Source organism: Tachyglossus aculeatus, chromosome 6, assembly GCF_015852505.1.
Source record: "Tachyglossus aculeatus isolate mTacAcu1 chromosome 6, mTacAcu1.pri, whole genome shotgun sequence".
NCBI lineage: Eukaryota > Metazoa > Chordata > Mammalia > Monotremata > Tachyglossidae > Tachyglossus > Tachyglossus aculeatus.
In genome coordinates this window covers 36,031,807-36,051,590 of record NC_052071.1, presented here as the reverse complement: position 1 = coordinate 36,051,590, position 19,784 = coordinate 36,031,807, and the positions used below count along the sequence as shown (strand labels likewise).

The following is a 19,784-nucleotide window of genomic DNA, read 5'->3' as shown; positions in this document are numbered from 1 at the left end:
GTACTTCCCAAGCGCTTAGTACAGTGCTCTGCACATAGTAAGCGCTCAATAAATACGATTGATGATGATGATGATGATGACCTTCTGCCTCCCAGCCCCGTGCTGTAGCCACTCTGCCATGCTGCTTCTGAAAAAGCTAATGGATTGAGGGGCGTGGCGGCGGAAAGTCGGGAATGGCAGTCTGGTGCCGGGAAAATCGGGCTAGGGCCAGGAGAGGAGGGCAGGGACCGCAGCCCAGAAGAATACGAAGCCCAAACCGGGTGGGTGGTGTAATTGACATCTTTATTATAGAAATTCATTCCAGTGTGCAGGTTCTAGCCAGCCCCTAAACCCTTGGTACAAAAAAGAAAGGACAAAATAACCGAGCAACGGGGGCCTGGCCTCGCCTCCACCCCCCGTCCTCCACAGCCCTCCAGTTTGGGTGAGGGCCTGACCGACACAGTAGAAAATACATCTTGGGCTGAGTTGTTTAAAAAGTGACAAGGAGCACGGATACCCTGCTGGGGAAGACATGACGACGGACCTCCAGCCGTTCACACGCACCGCAGCGGTACACGCGCCGAAAGACAGGCCGACTGCCACACGCTTAGGGCCCCCACCCACCCCGCCACTCCATCCACACACGCGTACTCACCTGCAGCCGTGACGATCTACAACTATACAACACACACACGCGCGCACGCGTTCTCTGTCTCTCCATCCCACCTTGTGTGAGCTCAAAGCCCCCGTTGGCTCGTTCACGGACTGAAAGGAGGTGGCGGGGGCACAGCTAAAGTCACAACCGGGGACTCAAGGTAAACCCGCTGCTCTGGGCTGGTGCCCCTGGAAGAGTCGGGGATGGAGGATAAGAGGACAGGCCCCCAAGAAAGGGCCAGCCTTCCAGTGCTCACGACAGATGCTCTGCAGGGGCCAAGTGGAGTCCCTGCTAGTCTGGAGGTGTTACCCTCTCCCTGCTATCCGCCGCCCCGGGCCACGGGGAAGAGGAGGGAAGCCCTCGTCTGAGCGCCCACCATCCCTGCCCAGGGAGGCCGGAGGAGGAGGCGGGCTCCACTGGGGAGCCCGTTCCCCTAAAGTGCTCACCTCCCATCTGCAAAGAACGGAGATGGGGTAGGAGATGGAGGGTGAGAGAGGATGGAAACCGGAGGAGAGCCGGAGGGCCCGGGCAGCCGGGACCGAGGGGAAGGGGGCTCTCAAATCCGACCTTCGGGACTCCCCCCCTCACCCCGGTGCTGTTCTCCGGGGCGGGAGCCCGAGACTTCATCATCACAGTTTCGCTCGACTAGTTCGGAGGGAAGCAGGAGACGGACAGGTGGGAAACCCGGAGCGGGCCCTTCAGGCCGGAGGCCCGGCTTCGGCCCAGGAATGTAAATCAGAACGAAAAGAAGGTAGGGAGAGCGGGGAAGGAGTGCAGACAGGGGTGAGGGATCTGGACTCTTTAACCGGGCTTCCCCACTAAAGCCAGCCAGCGGTTTGGGCCCGGAGAAGGGGAGGCCCGGCCCTCGGCCGCTGCCGCGGGGGGATGGGGCGGAGAGAGCGGCAGGCCGACCCGCGCTCCCGCTCCGCGACGCGGCCGGTCGCATCCTCCTCGGAAATCCTCCGCCAGCCCCTCCGCCTTCGCCAGAAGCCCCCGGCTCCCCGGCCCGCGGGTTTCCCAGGCACTCCGGTCAGGGCGGCGGGGCCCCGGGGGGGCTACACCAGTGTCCCAGGGGGATTAGGGTCCGTTTCCGGGGACCGCTCCCCGTCAACTAACTTCAGGTCACTTAAGCGGGAGCTCGGCTCCGGCGCGCACAGGAAGTCCGCGTAGTGTCTTTGGCGGTAGTGGGGGGTGGAGGGGACAGGCCCAAGCAAGGGAAAAAGAAAAGGAAAAAAAGAAGAAAATGAGACGGAGACAGACAAACAGGGAGAGAGAGAGAAGAAACGCGTTAGGGGATAATCAGCGTGAGAGCAAGACGGCGAGTCACGGCTCCCGCTTCCCCCCACGTAGGGCCTGGCTCCCTCCTCCCCCATTTTTTAGACTGTGAGCCCACTGTTGGGTAGGGACCGTCTCTGTATGTTGCCAATTTGTACTTCCCAAGCGCTTAGTACAGTGCTCTGCACATAGTAAGCGCTCAATAAATACGATCGATGATGATGATGATTTCGCGTCCCCGCGGAGGCGATGGCTCTGATGGAAGCCTCCTTGTCGGGCGACTCCGGGGGTACCGGCGACCTTTGGGGCCCCCCTGCCCCTAGGGAGGAGAAGCCAAACTCTCCCTGGGGACCCAGGAGGTCCCCACCGCTCCCACCCAAAACTGCTTTCTGTCCCCGCCGCGGTCGTCAGAACATCATCCCGTACCTGCCGGAGAGCGGGGGAGCGGTGAAGCTCAGCGAATGGGGAAAGGGAGGGATGGCGCCGTAGCCGTAGAGCTCCGGGGGCCCCGGCTCGTAGAAACGAGGGCCGGGGTAGAGGCCGGGGGGCGGCCGCCGCTCCAGCACGCCCCGCGGGTACGCGCTGGCGTTACGGATGTACCAGTCCCGCAGCCCCTCCAGGGCCAGGGCTTTGTGGGCGCTCCGCTCCCCGTGGTCCGGCTGGCCGCGGAAGCGGGCGGGAGGTGCGGGGCCCGGGGCCGCCCAGAACGGAAGGGGCCCTTCGGGGGGTCCGCAGGACTTGGCGCGCCCCACCCGGGAATGGTTCTCTTTGCTGCGCAGCACGGGACTGTCCACGTAGAACAGAGGGGGGGCATCCCGGCGGGAGAGGTGGCCGGGCCCTTCCGGCTCCCCCCAGCTTCGCCCCGGCCCCCGCTCCTGGGGGTAGTCCGAGAACGGGTCGCCGTAGGCCGGAGGGGCCCGGGGGCCGCGGGGGGCAGCCGAGCTGGGCCGGGCGGCCCGGGGGGGCTCGGGCGGGCCCGCCGTGCGGGAGGAGAAGGCCCGGTCGTGCAGGGCCTCGGTGCTCTTGAAAGGAGGCGGCGGGGGAGCCGGGGCGGGGGGCGGCCCGGCCCCCCGGTCGATCAGGGCCTCGGAGCTGTTGCTGCGGCGCGTGCGGGCCGCGAAGAGGGCGGTCCGGTCCCACGGGCCCTCGCGGGGGAAGCCCATCTGGGAGTCCTGGCTCCCTGACCACTGGCGGGCGTGGAGGCCCTGGAGGCCCTCGGGCCTGAGGCGGGGGGGAAGAGCGCGGAGGTCAGAGGGCCGGCTCTCTGGCCTCCGTCGACCCCCCCCCCAAATCTTCGGTGCCACGGGCTCCCCGGGACCTACCTGAAGAGCTGGGGCCCGGCCCCGCGGGTAAGGACGGGGGTGGCGGGCACGCTGCGCCCCTCGAAGCTGGAGACGCTCCTGGGCAGGGTGCGGGTGGGGCTGAGGGAAGGCGAAAAAGTCCGGGTCAGTGGGCAAATCCGACCTCCTCGCACCTGGCTGTCACCCTTCTAATAACGGTATTTATTAAGCGCTTACTATGTGCAAAGCACTGTCCTAAGCGCCGGGGAGGTTACAAGGTGATCAGGTTGTCATTCATTCATTCACTCAATTGTATTTATTGAGCGCTGTGTGCACAGCACTGTACTAAGCACTTGGGAAGTCCAAGTTGGCAACATATGGGGACGGTCCCTACCCAACAGCGGGCTCACAGTCTAGAAAGGGGAGACAGAGAACAAAGCCAAACGTATTAACAAAATAAAATAAATAGAATAACCCACGGGGGGGGCTCACCGTCTTAATCCCCATTTTACAGGTGAGGGAACTGAGGCGCAGAGAAGTGAAGCGACTTGCCCAAGCTCACACAGCAGACACGTGGCGGGGCCGGGATTCGAACCCACGACCTCTGACTCCCAAGCCCGGGCTCCTAGGAAGAACTAGTCAGTCAACCAGAGAAGCAGCATGGCTCAGTGGAAACAGCCCGGGCTTTGGAGCCAGAGGTCGCGGGTTCAAATCCCGGCTCCACCAATTGTCAGCTGGGTGACTTGGGGCAAGTCACCTCGCTTCTCTGCGCCTCAGTTCCCTCATCTGGAAAACGGGGATTAAGACGGTGATCCTGTCCTTGGGTTGCAGGCTTGAGTTACCGCTTCTAGAACATTACGATGCTATCCGGGTTTAACGTTATAAAAACCTAACGCATGGGCCATTTAGCTAATGATTATAATAATAATAATGGCATTTATCAAGGGCTTACCATGTGCGAAGCACCGTTCTAAGCGCTGGGGAGGTTACAAGGTGATCAGGTGGTCCCACGGGGGGCTCACAGTCTTAATCCTCATTTTACAGATGAGGCCCCGATCTCCCGAAAGCAGGACTCGCGTTCCCCGAATGCCACTTTGCCCCGGGCCTGCGCGTTGCCCCTCTCCCCGGCCCTGTAGGCCTTGGGGGCCGGGGGGGAGCCAAGAAGGGGGAAGGAAGTCCCGCGGCCACCAGAATTTAGCTCTCCCCTGGCCTCCTGCCCGCGCCCGCTTGGGCGATGGGGGGACGCCGTCCCCTTCCCCTTCCCCTCCGGGGCTCGCCCACCTGGTGGGGCTGGCCACGGAGTTTCGGCGGTTCCTCAGGTCCCCACAGAGCTCGTTCGGCGGGATCCTCCAGCCCGGGCGCCGCTCGGGGCTGCCCCCGGACACGGCCCGCAGCTGATCCCGGGCCTTGGGGGGCGACGGCCATTCCATCGGGGGACCCCCTTTCCCCGAGGGGAAGCCGTGGGGCTCATCTGCAAGGACAGGCAGGGGAAGGGGATTTCCAGGCCTACAGAAGCATCCGAACCCCGACCTCTCCCACCCCTCACCCACTATTAGTAATAAAAACTGAGGTGTTCGTTATGCACTCACTACATAACAAAGCAGTGGGGTCGATGCAATTTTAGTCAATTGGATGCAGTCCCTATCCCATGTGGGATCACAGTCTAAGGGGGAGGAAGGATGAAGAAGTAGTTTATCCCCACCTCACAGCTGAGGAAACTGAGGTGGCCCACGGACGTTTAGTGACTTGCCCGTGGTCACGCAGCATGAGTGGGGCTGTGGCAAAATTAATAATAATAATAATAATGATGATGATGGCATTTATCATAATAATAATAATAATAATGGCATTTGCTAAGCGCTTACTATGTGCAGAGCACTGTTCTAAGCGCTGGGGGGGAGATACAAGGTGATCAAGTTGCCCCACGTGGGGCTCGCAGTCTTAATCCCCATTTTACAGACGAGGTAACTGAGGCTCAGAGAAGTGACTTGCCCAAGGTCACACAGCAGACAAGGGATTCGAACCCGTGACCTCTGGCTCCAAAGCCCGTGCTCTTTCCACTGAGCCACGCTGCTTCCCCAGCGTGGGGAATAATATTATTGATTATTATTTTATAATAACATTATTATAAATTATTTATTTATTAAGCGCTTACTATGTGCAAAGCACCGTTCGAAGCGCTGGGGAGGTTACAAGGTGATCAGGTTATCCCATTATTATTTATTATTTATTAAGCGCTTACTATGTGCAAAGCACCGTTCGAAGCGTTGGGGAGGTTACAAGGTGATCCCGTGTGTGAGCTCCACGGGGAGCTCACAGTCTTAATCCTCGTTTTACAGATGAGGGAACTGAGGCCCAGAGAAGTGAGGTGACCCGCCCCAAGTCACCCACGGAGCCGAGATTTGAACCCATGACCTCTGGCCCCAAAGGCCGGGCTCTTTCCACCAAACCACGCTGCTTCTCTAGAAAATTAGAACACGGATCCTCAGGCCTGAGCCCCTGCCACCAGGCCACACTCACCATTGTCATGGCTGGCTGACTCCGAAAGAGAGCTGCTCTCTGAATGCACGGCATCTTCTACGGAGGGAAGGGGGAAGCGTGTGAAGCGCCGCCCCCTCTCCCAGGAATTCCTTCCCGGCCCCCCCCAGCCCCTGAGGAAGGGGGGGGACCCACCTTGGCCCAGCTGGATGAGGCGCGGGCCGGGGCCCAGGGTGGGAGCCGGGGCGAGGGTCCCGGGCCCGAGGCGCGCCCGGCCCTGGCTGAGCTGCTCCTCCAGCTCCTGCAGTCTCCGTAGCGCGTCGGCCTGGACCTGGCGGCGGCGGCGGCGCTGCTCGGCGCTCAGCTCCGGGGCCAGGACCAGGCGGCGGGCGGCCGCCGCGATCTGCTGCTGCACCGACACCTCCCGTTCCAACGCCTCCAGCTGCTGCTCCTGCGGAGGGGTGCCATTGCTCCCGGGGGCCGGGCTCGGCGACCCCGTCGGTCCCCCCCCGACCTCACCTGGGCCCTCCCCGAGCCCCCTCACCTCTGCCCTGGCCAGCCGGGGGCACGCGGGCCGCCGCTGCCGGATGAGATGGGGCCGCTCTCCGGGCTCCGCGGGGTATTCTGCAGGCAGCTGGCCCGTCAGCTCCTGGGGGACAGGAGGAGACGGTTGGGGTGGGGGGGTTGATAGGAGCTCACGGCTGGCCACTCCCCGTGGCCCCCCCCGTGACTCTCACCGCTTCCTGCAGACACACTTTCCGGAGTTCCTTGAGTTTCAAGCTGAGCGCCTCCTGAAGTCCCCGCTGCCTCTCCAGCAGCTCCCGCAGCCGCTCCATCTTTACCTTCGGACTCACGTTCCCTTGCAGGGGGGCTGGAGGGGACGAAGGCGGGGGGGGGGTGGGGGAAGTGCAGGAATCACAAGTCGGGTGGGGGGTCCCCGGCGGTGCGGGGAGGGGCGGTGGCAGCCCCTCTCTGCTGTTGCCCCCCCCCATCCGGGCTTTCCCTCCCCTGCTTTGGAGGCATAACACCAGCGAGAACAACTGTGGTATCTGTTGAGTGCTTACTAGGCACTAAGCACTGCGCCGAGGTAGGCTCCAGACGGGTGAGTCAGACCCGGTCACTGTCCCACGTGGGGAATCACAGTCAGAGTAGGAGGGAGAATAGGGATTTCATCCCCATTTCACAGATGAGGAAACCGAGGGCCAATCAATCAATCAATCAATCGTATTTATTCAGCGCTTACTGTGTGCAGAGCACTGGACTAAGCGCTTGGGAAGTACAAGGGCCAGAGAAGTGACGTGACTCGCCCGAGGACACCCAGTGGGCACGTGGCAGCAGCAGAAAGAGCCCGCGCTTTGGAGTCAGAGGTCATGGGTTCAAATCTCAGCTCCGTCAATCGTCAGCTGTGTGACCTCGGGCAAGTCACTTCTCTGGGCCTCAGTGACCTCATCTGTAAAATGGGGATGAAGACTGGGAGCCCCCCGTGGGACAACTTGATCGCCTTGTAACCTCCCCAGCGCATAGAAGAGTGCTTTGCATATAGTAAGCGCTTAATAAATGCCATCATCATCATTATTATTATTATTATTATGTGGCGGAGCCGGGATTAGAACTCAGGCTCCCAAGGCCCGTGCTTTTTCCACTGGGCCACGGGTACTGGTTGGGCAAGAAGAGTTTGTACCTGGGGAGCTGTAAGTGGGCGAGCTGATGAGCTGACCCTTGACTTCCATCCTGGGGCAGGCTGGGCGACGGGGCTTCCTCGGATGCCTTTCCCTAGGCCGGGCCTGGAGCGGGGAGGTGAAGAACAACACAACATCAGGTCACAATTTAAAATCTCTCCACGTCTCTTCCCTCACCCCTGCCCGTCCTGCGGGGAACGTGTCTGATTATCGTCGTATTGTCCTCTCCCAAGTGCTCAGTACAGTGCTCTGCGCCCAATAAATACAACTGACTGACCATATGTATATATATTTGTACATATTTATTACTCTATTTATTTATTTATTTATTTTACTTGTACATATCTATCCTATTTATTTTATTTTGTTAGTATGTTTGGTTTTGTTCTCAGTCTCCCCCTTTGAGACTGTGAGCCCACTGTTGGGTAGGGACTGTCTCTAGATGTTGCCAATTTGTACTTCCCAAGCGCTTAGTACAGTGCTCTGCACAGAGTAAGCGCTCAATAAATACGATTGATTGATTGATTGATTGACCAGAGAGATGGAGGGATTGACGCAGGCCCCTGTGAGGCGGTAAGGATGAGTAGCTGTGTGACTTTGCGCAAGTCACTTCACTTCTCTGTGCCTCAGTGACCTCATCTGGAAAATGGGGATTAAGATTGTGAGCCCCGCGTGGGACAACCTGATCTCCTTGTATCCCCCCCAACGCTTAGAACAGTGCTTTGGACATAGTAAGCGCTTACCAAATACCATCATTATTATCATTATTACCTGGGAGGGTGGATTACTGATTCTTTTCCGTTTTATACTAGGGGCCTGAGAGAGAACTTGGCGGGGGCTCGAAAAGCTTCATTAGAGTCAACTAGACTCGGGCCCCCTCAGTTCACCATCATCGACGGTATTTATTGAGCGCTTACATCATCATCATCATCAATTGTATTTATTGAGCGCTCACTGTGTGCAGAGCACTGTACTAAGCGCTTGGGAAGTACAAATTGGCAACATACAGAGACAGTCCCTACCCAACAGTGGGCTCACAGTCTAAAAGACTGTGAGCACTAATCTAAAAGATTACAGAGCACTCTTCACGGCAGAGCCCACAGAGCTGGATGGACAAGGTGCAGGAGGAAGAGTCACTTTTCCAGGCGCTGCCAGCACAGGGCCCCGGGAAGGGGAGGGAGCGAGGAGGGCCAACTTCAGGGATTCCCAAGTTTCAATCGAAGCCCTAATCTTAGCTGCTTCATTTTAGACCGCTAAGGTTCGTGGAGGTGGGAGGGAGAGAGGAAAGGAAGGGATGTTCTAAGTTCCCAAGGTGAATGGGGTTGTGCCTCAAGGAGTGGCAGAGGTGCAGATGAAAGTCACCCCTGCCTCAATCAATCAATCGTATTTATTGAGCACTTACTATGTGCAGAGCACTGTACTAAGCACTTGGGAAGTACAAATTGGCAACATCTAGAGACAGTCCCTACCCAACAGTGGGCTCACAGTCTCAAAGGGGGAGACAGAGAACAAAACCAAACATACTAACAAAATAAAATAAATAGGATAGATATGGACAAGTAAAATAGAGTAATAAATATGTACAAACATATATACATATATACAGGTGCTGTGGGGAAGGGAAGGAGGTAAGATGGGGGATTGGAGAGGGGGACGAGGGGGAGAGGAAGGAAGGGGCTCAGTGTGGGAAGGCCTCCTGGAGGAGGTGAGCTCTCAGCAGGGCCTTGAAGGGAGGAAGAGAGCTAGCTTGGCGGAGGGGCAGAGGGATTGGGGGCATTCCGGGCCCGGGGGATGACGTGGGCTGGGGGTCGATGGCGGGACAGGTGAGAACGAGGTACGGTGAGGAGATTAGCGGCGGAGGAGCGGAGGGTGCGGGCTGGGCTGGAGAAGGACGGAAGGGAGGGGAGGTAGGAGGCGGCGAGGGGATGGACAGCCTGGAAGCCCAGGGTGAGGAGTTTCTGCCTCCCTATCCCCGGCAGCCTGGCCGGGCCTCTCCCCTCGGCAGACTTCGCTGCTGTGCGGCTAAAGCGGCATCCCTGCCTCAGGAAGGCACGCAGCTCCACCCTGCACGTAGAAGGGAGAGTAGAGGGCACCACCTCCCCGCCAGACACACCCGGTGCCCTTCCACCTCCCTCCCTCCCTCCCATGGCTCTTCACACGATTGTCAATCAATCAATCAATCGTATTTATTGAGCGCTTACTGTGTGCAGAGCACTGTACTAAGCGCTTGGGAAGTACAAGTTGGCAACATAGAGAGACAGTCCCTACTCAACAGTGGGCTCAGAGTCCCGGGGGAGGAAGGCTGGGGGTGGGATGGGAAGGGGGTCTAAGTCCTCCTCCCCAGGTCCCGCTGATCTCCATGGTATAACAACAGAGGCAGGGCTCACGAGAAAAGCTATCCTGCCTTCCTGGGCCTTAGGGGAGACGGACTCCGGGCAGGCTGACCTCCTCTCAGAGTGGCAGCTCTCTGAAGCCCCACGTGCCAGGACGGGAGGAGGCCCTCCAGGTGTGAGGCTTGGGTCGACGGCTGCAATGACCCCACTGTAGGGGCAGCTCTTGCCCCTCAACCTGGGCATTAGGCCCCACGCTCTGTCCAGCTGGGTATCCTGACATTACTGGGCTCCACCTTAGTCTTCCCCCAGAGCAAGCCTCTGGGGCCTAGGTCCCTCCCCTTTTCCCCACCCACCCAGTCTGTTCTTTCCTGGATCCTCCCTCCCTTCTCCGGTGCCAGCAGTGGCAGTCCCTGCAATCCCATATGGTACCGGGGCCGGCCTCCAAAAAGGATGGGAACCTCCAAGGGATTCCCAAAAGATTGCCCGCCCGATACATTCGGGCCCCCTCTGTGCTCCCCCAGGGTCACAAAATCCCAGACTTGCCCTTCCCTCCTTCCATCCCTCCCTTGGACAGCCCACAGGCCAAGGGCTAATTCCCACGTTCCCTCCAAAAATTCCCCTCCTCCCGGGGTGCTCCATCCCCATCCCGAAATGCCCACCCCTTCCCTGCCAGCTCTCTATTTAGGCCAGGCTGCAAAATGTGCAGTGCTTGAGGCTCTATATGTTGCCTCTATATGCACGTCTCTATATGTTGCCGACTTGTACTTCATCATCATCATCATCAATCGTATTTACTGAGCGCTTATTGTGTGCAGAACACTGTACTAAGCGCTTGGGAAGTACAAGTTGGCAACATATAGAGACAGTCCCTACCCAACAGTGGGCTCACAGTCTAGAAGGGGGAGACAGAGAACAAAACCAAACATACTAACAAAATAAAAGAAATAGAATAGATATGTACAAGTAAAACAAATAGAGTAATACATATGTACAAACATATATACATAGATACAGGTACTGTGGGGAAGGGAAGGAGGTAAGATGGGGGGATGGAGAGGGGGATGAGGGGGAGAGGAAGGAAGGGGCTCAGTCCGGAACGGCCTCCTGGAGTAGGTGAAGTAGGTGTACTTCCCAAGCGCTCAATAAATACAACTGAATGAATGAATGAGGCAAAAGCCCAGGGTGGAGCCACGGGTGGCTGACAAGTCAGCAGGCGCAGGCAGTTCTGAGCAGCCCAACATTTCGCCCACTGTCCCCCTAATCTGGTCTCAGTCCACCTCTCACAGTCAAGACAACAATCCCAGGGGAAATGCCGGGTAGGGGAAAAGTAGAGGCAGTATGGGCCAAGTCCACAGATGCAAATTCTATCCGCGAGAGTGTGTCCCCACTTCTCTCTGGAAAATCCCCTCGGGGAGGCAACCCTGGGGTGGAGCCCGGGCTGTTCATCCTGGACCTCACCTCCACCCCCGACTCCACCCCGAGGCCGCTTCTCACTGAGAAGACACCAGAGCCTCCCTCCTCCTAAAAGGCCTGGCTTCTTGTCTTCACTCTAGTCACCCACCTCTGGCTCAGCTTCCACCCCTTTCCAGAAAGCCTCTTGGCACTTTGCTACGCACGGGCCCCCTCCCCCATACCCTCTTCCCTTCTCGAGAAATAAACTGAGGCACTGACACCCAAGGATGGTTTCTGACCTGTGCTGTCCGGGAGGCCCTGGATCCAGGCCAGCCCCGTCGCCCACTCTCCCTGGTGACGTGAAGTCTGGAGTTTGCCCCCAGTTTCCTGGCCTGCTCTCATCTAGGTGGCCTTAATGACCTCACCTTCCCCACACCCAAAGGACGGGACAGATAAGCAGGCGGTCCCTCCCCCGTGCCCCGAGGCCGGGAACCCGCCCATCAGAGGACCATCTGTCGGCTGAAGTGGGGCAAGAGTCTCATAGCTTCACATTTCCTCCCCACCCACTCAATCAATGATACTCACTGAGCACTGTACTAAGCAGGCTGGGAGAGTACAAAACAGCACATTCAGAAGACCCAACTCCTGCCCTCAAGGAGCTTACAGTTTAGTTAGGGAAGGCAGACAATCAAAGAAATTACAGCTAGGGGAAATGGCAGAGCATAAGGATATGTACACGAGTGCCGTGGGGCTGAGGAGTCAAAAGTGCTTAAGAGATACAGCCCCAAGTGGGTAGGCAATGTAGAAAGGAGGGCGAATAGGTGGGGGAAATCAGGGCATAGTCAAGGAGATGATTTTAGTAAGATTGCGAATCAGAATCAAAGTGCTTAAGAGATACAGCCCCAAGTGCATAGGCAATGTAGAAAGGAGGGCGAATAGGTAGGGGAAATCAGGGCACAGTCAAGGAGATGATTTTAGTAAGATTGCGAATCAGAATCAAAGTGCTTAAGAGATACAGCCCCAACTGCATAGGCAATGTAGAAAGGAGGGCGAATAGGTAGGGGAAATCAGGGCACAGTCAAGGAGATGATTTTAGTAAGATTGCGAATCAGAATCAAAGTGCTTAAGAGATACAGCCCCAACTGCATAGGCAATGTAGAAAGGAGGGCGAATAGGTAGGGGAAATCAGGGCACAGTCAAGGAGATGATTTTAGTAAGATTTTGAAGAGGGGTTCTTCCCCTTAGGGAAGGGACCGGGAGGTGGCTGGTCTCCAGTGCCCCTGCTTCCCCTCCCTACCCTATCCCGTTTCCATATCCCTGATTTACAACTCTTGGTCTCCCAAGAACACAGAGTTACTTTGTCACCGCCCCCCCCCCCCCCAGCTCCCGGGACGCCCCCTCCCCAACCCCCGGATCACCGACCCCTCACCTCTCCAGGAAGGCTGATCCCGACGCCAGTTGGACCCCGCCTTTACTCTTCTGATTATGGGAGGCAGGAGGCGGCGGGGGGGTAAATAGAGAGCCAGGATTGGGGAAAGCAGCTTCTTCTACCAGACCTGCACCCTGAGAATACGGGGATACCATTCATCAGGCCCAGGCATAACTACGGGATGAGTCAGGTTGGGAAAGAAAGCCCAGGCTACCAACCTGGGCCGCAGTTGAGTCATAAAGGCAATGGGGAGGGACGCGGAATTGCGCCAATGAGCCCAACCACTCCTTCCTCGGGTTCCAGTGGGCTACACTCCCTTGTCCCACTGTTGGGTCGGGACCGTCTCTAGATGTTGCCAACTTGTACTTCCCAAGCACTTAGTACAGCACTCGGCACACAGTAAGCGCTCAATAAATATGACTGATTGATTGATTGTCCATTCTAGGATGCGTAAGCCCCTCAGGACCCCTCCTCCTCCTGCGGGGAGCACAGAGGCCTTTCCAGCTGGCACAGGGCAAGCTGAGAGCGTGCGCCCCATCAGAACATCAGCCGGGCATCTTAAGCCAGATTTCTCAGCTGGACCCCTCAGGCTCAACTCTCCCAGATCTGGGGAATCAATCAATCAAATTTATTGAGCGCTTACTGTGTGCAGAGCACTGTACTAAGCGCTTGGGAAGTCCAAGTTGGCAACATATAGAGACAGTCCCTACCCAACAGTGGAAGGCACTGACAACACTTTCTCGCCTCCTTCGCAGGGCTTCCAGTCAGGCCCTCAGCGGTAGTGCTTTGCACATAGTAAGCGCTTAATAAATGCCATTATAATAATGGCATTTGTATATATGTATATGTGTTTGTACATATTTTTTACTCTATTTATTTATTTATTTTATTTGTACATATCTATTCTATTTATTTTATTTTGTTAGTATGTTTGGTTTTGTTCTCTGTCTCCCCCTTTTAGACTGTGAGCCCACTGTTGGGTAGGGACTGTCTCTATATGTTGCCAATTTGTACTTCCCAAGCGCTTAGTACAGTGCTCTGCACATCGTAAGCGCTCAATAAATACGATTGATGATGATGATGATGATGATAATAATAATAATAGGGACTGGAGCAGGAGCTCTGCCACCCGGCCCCGTGCCCCTTCCCCCACCCCCTTTCTGGGTTCAAATCAAGGCCCCTCCTGGAGCCGGTTCTGGGGGCGGCGGAGCCACGGAGCAGCCGGAGTCCCGAAAAGGTTCCTGATCAGAGACTGGGGCAGAATTTGGGAGGAGAGGGAAGCGGCCGCCGTCAGCACCAGGTATGGTGGGGGCGGGGAGAAACGAGCCCCGGCAGGTTTTTCAGGTCTCCCAAACACTCGGGGAGAGGACGATTCCGGGTAATGACTGTTTACACGCTCAGGAGGCCGGGGCCCTGGGCCTGGGCCACCTTCGACACTACCTGACCTCCCCAGGTGTGAGGGCATCCGCTCCTCCGATCCCGGGACCCGCTCCCCGAAAGAGGACTTTCGGTTCGCCCCACGACCTCCTGGCTCCACTCCAGGCCCCTTGGGCTTCGCAGACACGCCACGCCGCCCGCTCCGGGGTCACCGTCTCAGCCGCGTCCCGCCGCGCTACTAACTGGGGACGTCTGCGGGGACTAAATGTGCCGATTACAAGGGGTCCGAGAGTCCGCAACCCCCTCCCCGCCTCCCGCCCCCCTACGTGGCTCAGTGGAAAGAGCTCGGGCTTTGGAGTCAATCAATCAATCAATCAATCAATCAATCGCAGTTATTGAGCGCTTACTGTGTGCAGAGCACTGTACTAAGTGCTTGGGAAGTACAAATTGGCAACATCTAGAGACAGTCCCTACCCAACAGTGGGCTCACAGTCTCAAAGGGGGAGACAGAGAACAAAACGAAACATACTAACAAAATAAATAGAATAGATATGTACAAGTAAAATAGAGTAATAAATCTGTACAAACATATATACATATATACAGGTGCTGTGGGGAAGGGAAGGAAGTAAGATGGGGGGGATGGAGAGGGGGACGAGGGGGAGAGGAAGGAAGGGGCTCAGTCTGGGAAGGCCTCCTGGAGGAGGTGAGCTCTCAGTAGGGCCTTGAAGGGAGGAAGAGAGCAAGCTTGGTGGATGGGCAGAGTCAGAGGTCATGGGTTCATAGCACGACTCCGCCACTTATAATAATAATATATATATTGTATATATAATAATAATAACAATGATGGCATTTATTAAGTGCTTACTATGTGCAAAGCACTGTTCTAAGCGCTGGGGAGGTTACAAGGTGATCAGGTTGTCCCACGGGGGGCTCACAGTCCCCATTTTCCAGATGAGGTAACTGAGGCCCAGAGAAGTGAAGTGACTTGCCCAAAGTCACACAGCTGACAAGAGACAGAGCCAGGATTTGAACCCATGACCTCTGACTCCAAAGCCCATGCTCTTTCCACTCATCCGCGCTGCTTCTCTGTCACTTGTCAGCTTGTTGACTTTGGGCAAGTCACTTCACTTCTCTGGGCCTCAGTTCCCTCATCTGTCAAATGGGGATGAAGACTGGGAGCCCCTCCGTGGGGCAACCTGATCACCTTGTATCCCCCCAGCGCTTAGAACAGTGCACATAGTAAGCGCTTAACAAATACCATCATTAAAACCAGTCCCCAGGAGGGGAAAGGCAGGCGAGCTCTACAGGGAGGGGTGCAGGCCGTCGGGATCACAGTAACCTCTGGGGGACAAATAGGAAGGCCACGAAACCCTCGGATTTAGGGGTTGGGCCATAATAATAGTTAGGGTATTTGTTCATTCAATCGTATTTATTGAGCTCTTACTGTGTGCACAGCACTGTACTAAGCGTTGGCAACATATAGGGACGGTCCCTACCCAACAGTGGGCTCACATTCTAGAAGGGGGAGACAGAGACCAAAACATATTAACAAAATAAAATAAATAGAATAAATATGTACAAATAAAATAGAGTAATAAATACGTACAAACATATATACAGGTGCTATGGGGAGGGGAAGGAGGTAAGGCGGGGGGGGTGGGGAGGGGGAGGAAGGGAAGAAGGGGGCTGTTAAGCGCTTACTACATGCCAAGCACTGTTCTAAGCGCTGGGATAGGTACCGGGTGATCAGGTTGTCCCATGAAGGGCTTACGGTCTTAATCTCCATTTTACAGATGAGGTAGCTGAGGCACAGAGAAGTGGCTTGCCCAAGGTCACGGAGCAGACAGGCGGCAGTGGCGGGATTAGAACCCACGACCTCTGACTCCCAAGCCCCTGCTCTCGCCACTAGGCCATGAGGCTTAGTTAGGGATTGGCAGGCTTGGGGCAAAGGGACTCCCACCAGGTACAGTGCTCTGCACACAGTAAGTGCTCAATAAATACGACTGAATGAATGAATGACCAGTGGCAGAGAAGCAGCGTGGCTCAGTGGAAAGAGCCCGGGCTTTGGAGTCAGAGGTCGTGGGTTCAAATCCCAGCTCCGCCAATTGTCAGCTGGGTGACTTTGGGCAAGTCACTTCACTTCTCTGGGCCTCAGTTACCTCATCTGTAAAATGGGGATTAAGACTGCGAGCCCCCAGTGGGACAACCTGATGACCTTGTAACCTCCCCAGCACTTAGAACAGTGCTTTGCACATAGTGAGCGCTTAATAAATGCCATCATCATTATTATTATTATTATTAGAGGCAGGCAAGGAACATAGTAAGCACTTAATAAATGCCATTATTATTATTATTAAGGGACATGGGAGGGAAAGGGGCTTGGGAAGGATGGAAGGGGACTGAGAGGATGGGGAGGCCCTGGGGGCCCGCAGGAAGTGGGATGGCTTAGCCCCCTCGGGGAGACACCTCCCCAAACCCATTTAATGGCATTTATTAAGCGCTTACTATGTGCAAAGCACTGTTCTAAGCGCTGGGGGAGATACAAGGCCCCACGGGGGGCTCACAGTCTTAATCCCCATTTTACAGAGGAGGGAACTGAGGCCCAGAGAAGTGAAGTGACTTGCCCAAAGTCACACAGCTGACAAGTGATTTGAACCCATGACCTCTGACTCCAAAGCCCAGGCTCTTTCCACCGAGCCACGCTGCTTCTCTTTTCCGCTGGCCGTTTCCTCCTGGGAAGGAAGGGGGGCTTTTTCTCTCCCACTGTCCGGCTGCGTTGGGATCCCGCCGGTCTCCGACCCCCCAAGTTCCCTCCCAAGGCCCCAGGTGGTGGCCCACCCGTTCCACAGCCGTCTCTCCCCCTAAATCTCCAGGTGAGGAGCCAGGGATCCCCGAGGAGCAGGGCTGGGGTTTTAGAGCGGGAGTGTCCGGCCCCCAAACGGATGATGATGGATTATTATTATTATTATTACAGTTACGCGCATTTACTAACGAACGATGGCATTTATTAAGCGCTTACTATGTGCAAAGCACCGTTCTAAGCACTGGGGAGGTTACAAGGTGATCAGGTTGTCCCATGGGGGGGCTCACAGTCTTAATCCCCTTTTTACAGATGAGGGAACTGAGGCACAGAGAAGTGAAGTGACTTGCCCAAAGTCACACGGTTGACACTTGGCAGAGCCGGGATTTGAACTCATGACCTCTGACTCCAAAGCCCCTGCTCTTTCCACTGAGCCACACTGTTTACTGGGTGCCAAGCACTGCTCCTAGCCCACACGGAGCTCCCCGGCTAAGGGGGGTTGGGGGTCCCAGCCGTCGCGCTTTGTGGGTCGCCCCAGTTTCTGGCTCCGAAAGGGCGGGTGGGAAGGAGTCGGGGGGTCGGGGGAGACGGTTCCCCCCACCCCACTCCGCAATTCGGGGGCCAGCCCGGCCTCGGAGTGTTAATAAAGCGACCGGGAAATCTGCTGAGGTTGCCCCCGGGCCCCCTGCTCCTCCTCGTCCCGTCCCTTCTTCATTCCCTTTCCCGGGAAGGGGCCGGATAAAGAGAGGGGCGCAAGGGTGGGGAAGCAGGGGCGGCCCTTCCAACATGCCCAGCAAACCTGGACGGGGCCCACCGACAGCCCCCCGGCCCGAGCAATCCCCTCCACACCAGTCTCCCCCCCCCCCGAAAGCAGACCCCCACCCGAGCAGCCCCCTCCACACCAGCCCCCCTCTACACCAGTCCCCCAGCCCAACAGCCCCCTCCACATCAATCCCCTGGCCCCCAGCAGCCCCCCGGCCCAAAAGCCCCCCTCTACGCCCCCCTCTACACCAGCCCCCCGGCCCAAAAGCCCCCCTCTACACCAGTCCCCCAGCCCAAAAGCACCCTCCACACCAGTCCCCCTGCCCAGCAGCCCCCTGGCCCCAGCAGCCCCCCTTCACACCAGTCCCCCCCACCCAACAGCCCCCTCCACACCAGTCCCCCGGCCCAAAAGCCCCCCTCTACACAAGTCCCCGGCCCAACAGCCCCCTCCACACCAGTCCCCCTGACCCCAGCAGCCCCCCGGCCCAACAGCCCCCCTCTGCACCAGTCCCCCTGCCCCCAGCAGCCCCCCTCCACACTAGTCCCCCGGCCCAACAGCCCCCTCCACACCAGTCCCCCTGCCCCCAGCAGCCCCTCGGCCCAACAGCCCCCCTCTGCACCAGTCCCCCTGCCCCCAGCACTCCCCCTCCACACTAGTCCCCCCGCCCAACAGCCCCACTCCACACTAGTCCCCCGGCCCAACAGCCCCCTCCACACCAGTCCCCCTAGCCCCAGCAGCCCCCCTCCCCAGCAGTCCCCCCCACCCAAAAGCCCCCTCCACACCAGTCCCCCGGCCCAAAAGCCCCCCTCTACACAAGTCCCCCGGCCCAACAGCCCCCTCCACACCAGTCCCCCTGACCCCAGCAGCCCCCCGGCCCAACAGCCCCCCTCTGCACCAGTCCCCCTGCCCCCAGCAGCCCCCCTCCACACTAGTCCCCCCGCCCAACAGCCCCCTCCACACCAGTCCCCCTGCCCCCCGCAGCCCCCCGCCCAACAGCCCCCCGCCCAACAGCCCCCCTCTACACCAGTCTCCCGGCCCAGCAGCCCCCTGGCCCCAGCAACCCCCCTCCACAGCAGTCCCCGGGCCCAAAAGCCCCCCTCCACACCAGTCCCCCGGCCCAACAGCCCCCCTCCGCACTAGTCCCCCTAGCCCCAGCAGCCCCCCTCCCCAGCAGTCCCCCCACCCAACAGCCCCCTCCACACCAGTCCCCCGGGCCCAAGCCCCCCCCCCACCAGTCCCCGGGCCCAACAGCCCCCCCCCAGTCCCCCTGCCCCCAGCAGCCCCCCTCCAAACCAGTCCCCGGGCCCAACAGCCCCCCTCCACACCAGTCCCCCCGGCCCAACATCTCCCCTCCACACCAGTCCCCTGGCCCAGCAGCCCCCTGCCCCCAGCAGCCCCCCTCCCCAGCAGTCCCCCCACCCAACAGCCCCCTCCACACCAGTCCCCCAGGCCCAAGGCCCCCCCCCCCCACCAGTCCCCGGGCCCAACAGCCCCCCCCCCACCAGTCCCCCCTGCCCCCAGCAGCCCCCCGGCCCAGTAGCCCCCCTCCACAGCAGTCCCCCTGGCCCCAGCACCCCCCGCCCACACCGGCCCCCTCGCCCCAACAGCAGCCCCCTCCAGGGCAGCCCCCCCCCGGGCCCAGGTGTAGTTGGGCCTCCCTCCAGCCCCGGGTGGGCCACGGCCCCAGTTGTCCGGGACCCCCGGCGTGGCCCTCACCTCTCCGGCGGGGCGGAGGCTCCGACAGGTGGGGGGGCCCCCGGGCCCCCCGAAGCGACGGCGGGAAAGGCCCCGGACCGTCCGCCCGGGCCCGGGGGGCTGGGGGGGCGTCCAGGACACTCCTCTTCCCCGTTCCCGGGCCGCCGAGGCCCCCGGAGGGAGGCGGGGCGAAGGGAGCCCCACCGCCCCGGTTGGAGCGAAGATCCGGGCCGCGGGACTCAGGTGGCCCAATCCCGCCCCGCCTCCTCCTCCGGGCGGCGCTCGGGGCTTTCCCCCCCGCCCACCCCCGTCCTCTCCGCCACGGGGGGCACCTCCTTTCATTCATTCATTCCTTCATTCATTCGTTCCCTCCCTCCCTCCCTCATTCCGTCGTCCTGATTGAGCGCTCACTGTGTGCACAGCACTGGACTAGACAAGCAGCGGGCCTCGGTGGCAACAGACCCCGAGGTCGTGGGTTCTAATGCCGCCTCCGCCACTTCAATCAATCCACCCATCAATCAATCGTGTTTATTGAGCGCTTACTGTGCGCACAGCACTGGACTAAGCGCTTGGGAAGGACAAGCTGGCAACATCTAGAGACGGTCCCTACCCAACGGTGGGCTTGTCAGCTGGGCGACTTTGGGCC

At 58.5% G+C, this 19,784-nt stretch overlaps 1 protein-coding gene across 7 annotated transcripts in view; it reads right to left on the bottom strand.

The window, feature by feature from the left end:
* Positions 1 to 261: 261 nt before the first annotated feature.
* The window catches only part of CCDC120 (coiled-coil domain containing 120), a 42,171-nt gene continuing 22,648 nt past the window's right edge, over positions 262 to 19,784 (bottom strand). For 2 of the 7 annotated variants that reach the window (XM_038748182.1, XM_038748183.1), the window contains exons 2-9: positions 7,349 to 7,451; positions 6,405 to 6,538; positions 5,863 to 6,316; positions 5,710 to 5,766; positions 4,471 to 4,660; positions 3,232 to 3,330; positions 2,336 to 3,130; positions 262 to 1,807 (exon numbers count right to left, since the gene is read on the bottom strand). In XM_038748182.1, coding sequence (XP_038604110.1) covers positions 1,690 to 1,807; positions 2,336 to 3,130; positions 3,232 to 3,330; positions 4,471 to 4,660; positions 5,710 to 5,766; positions 5,863 to 6,316; positions 6,405 to 6,538; positions 7,349 to 7,397 — 1,896 coding nt within the window. In that variant the 5' untranslated portion in view covers positions 7,398 to 7,451 and the 3' untranslated portion in view covers positions 262 to 1,689. Of the gene's footprint in view, positions 1,808 to 2,335; positions 3,131 to 3,231; positions 3,331 to 4,470; positions 4,661 to 5,709; positions 5,767 to 5,862; positions 6,317 to 6,404; positions 6,539 to 7,348; positions 7,452 to 12,500; positions 12,801 to 19,159; positions 19,238 to 19,784 lie in introns of those variants that run through there. The other 5 variants (XM_038748184.1, XM_038748178.1, XM_038748179.1 and 2 more) reach the window with 5 other exon arrangements.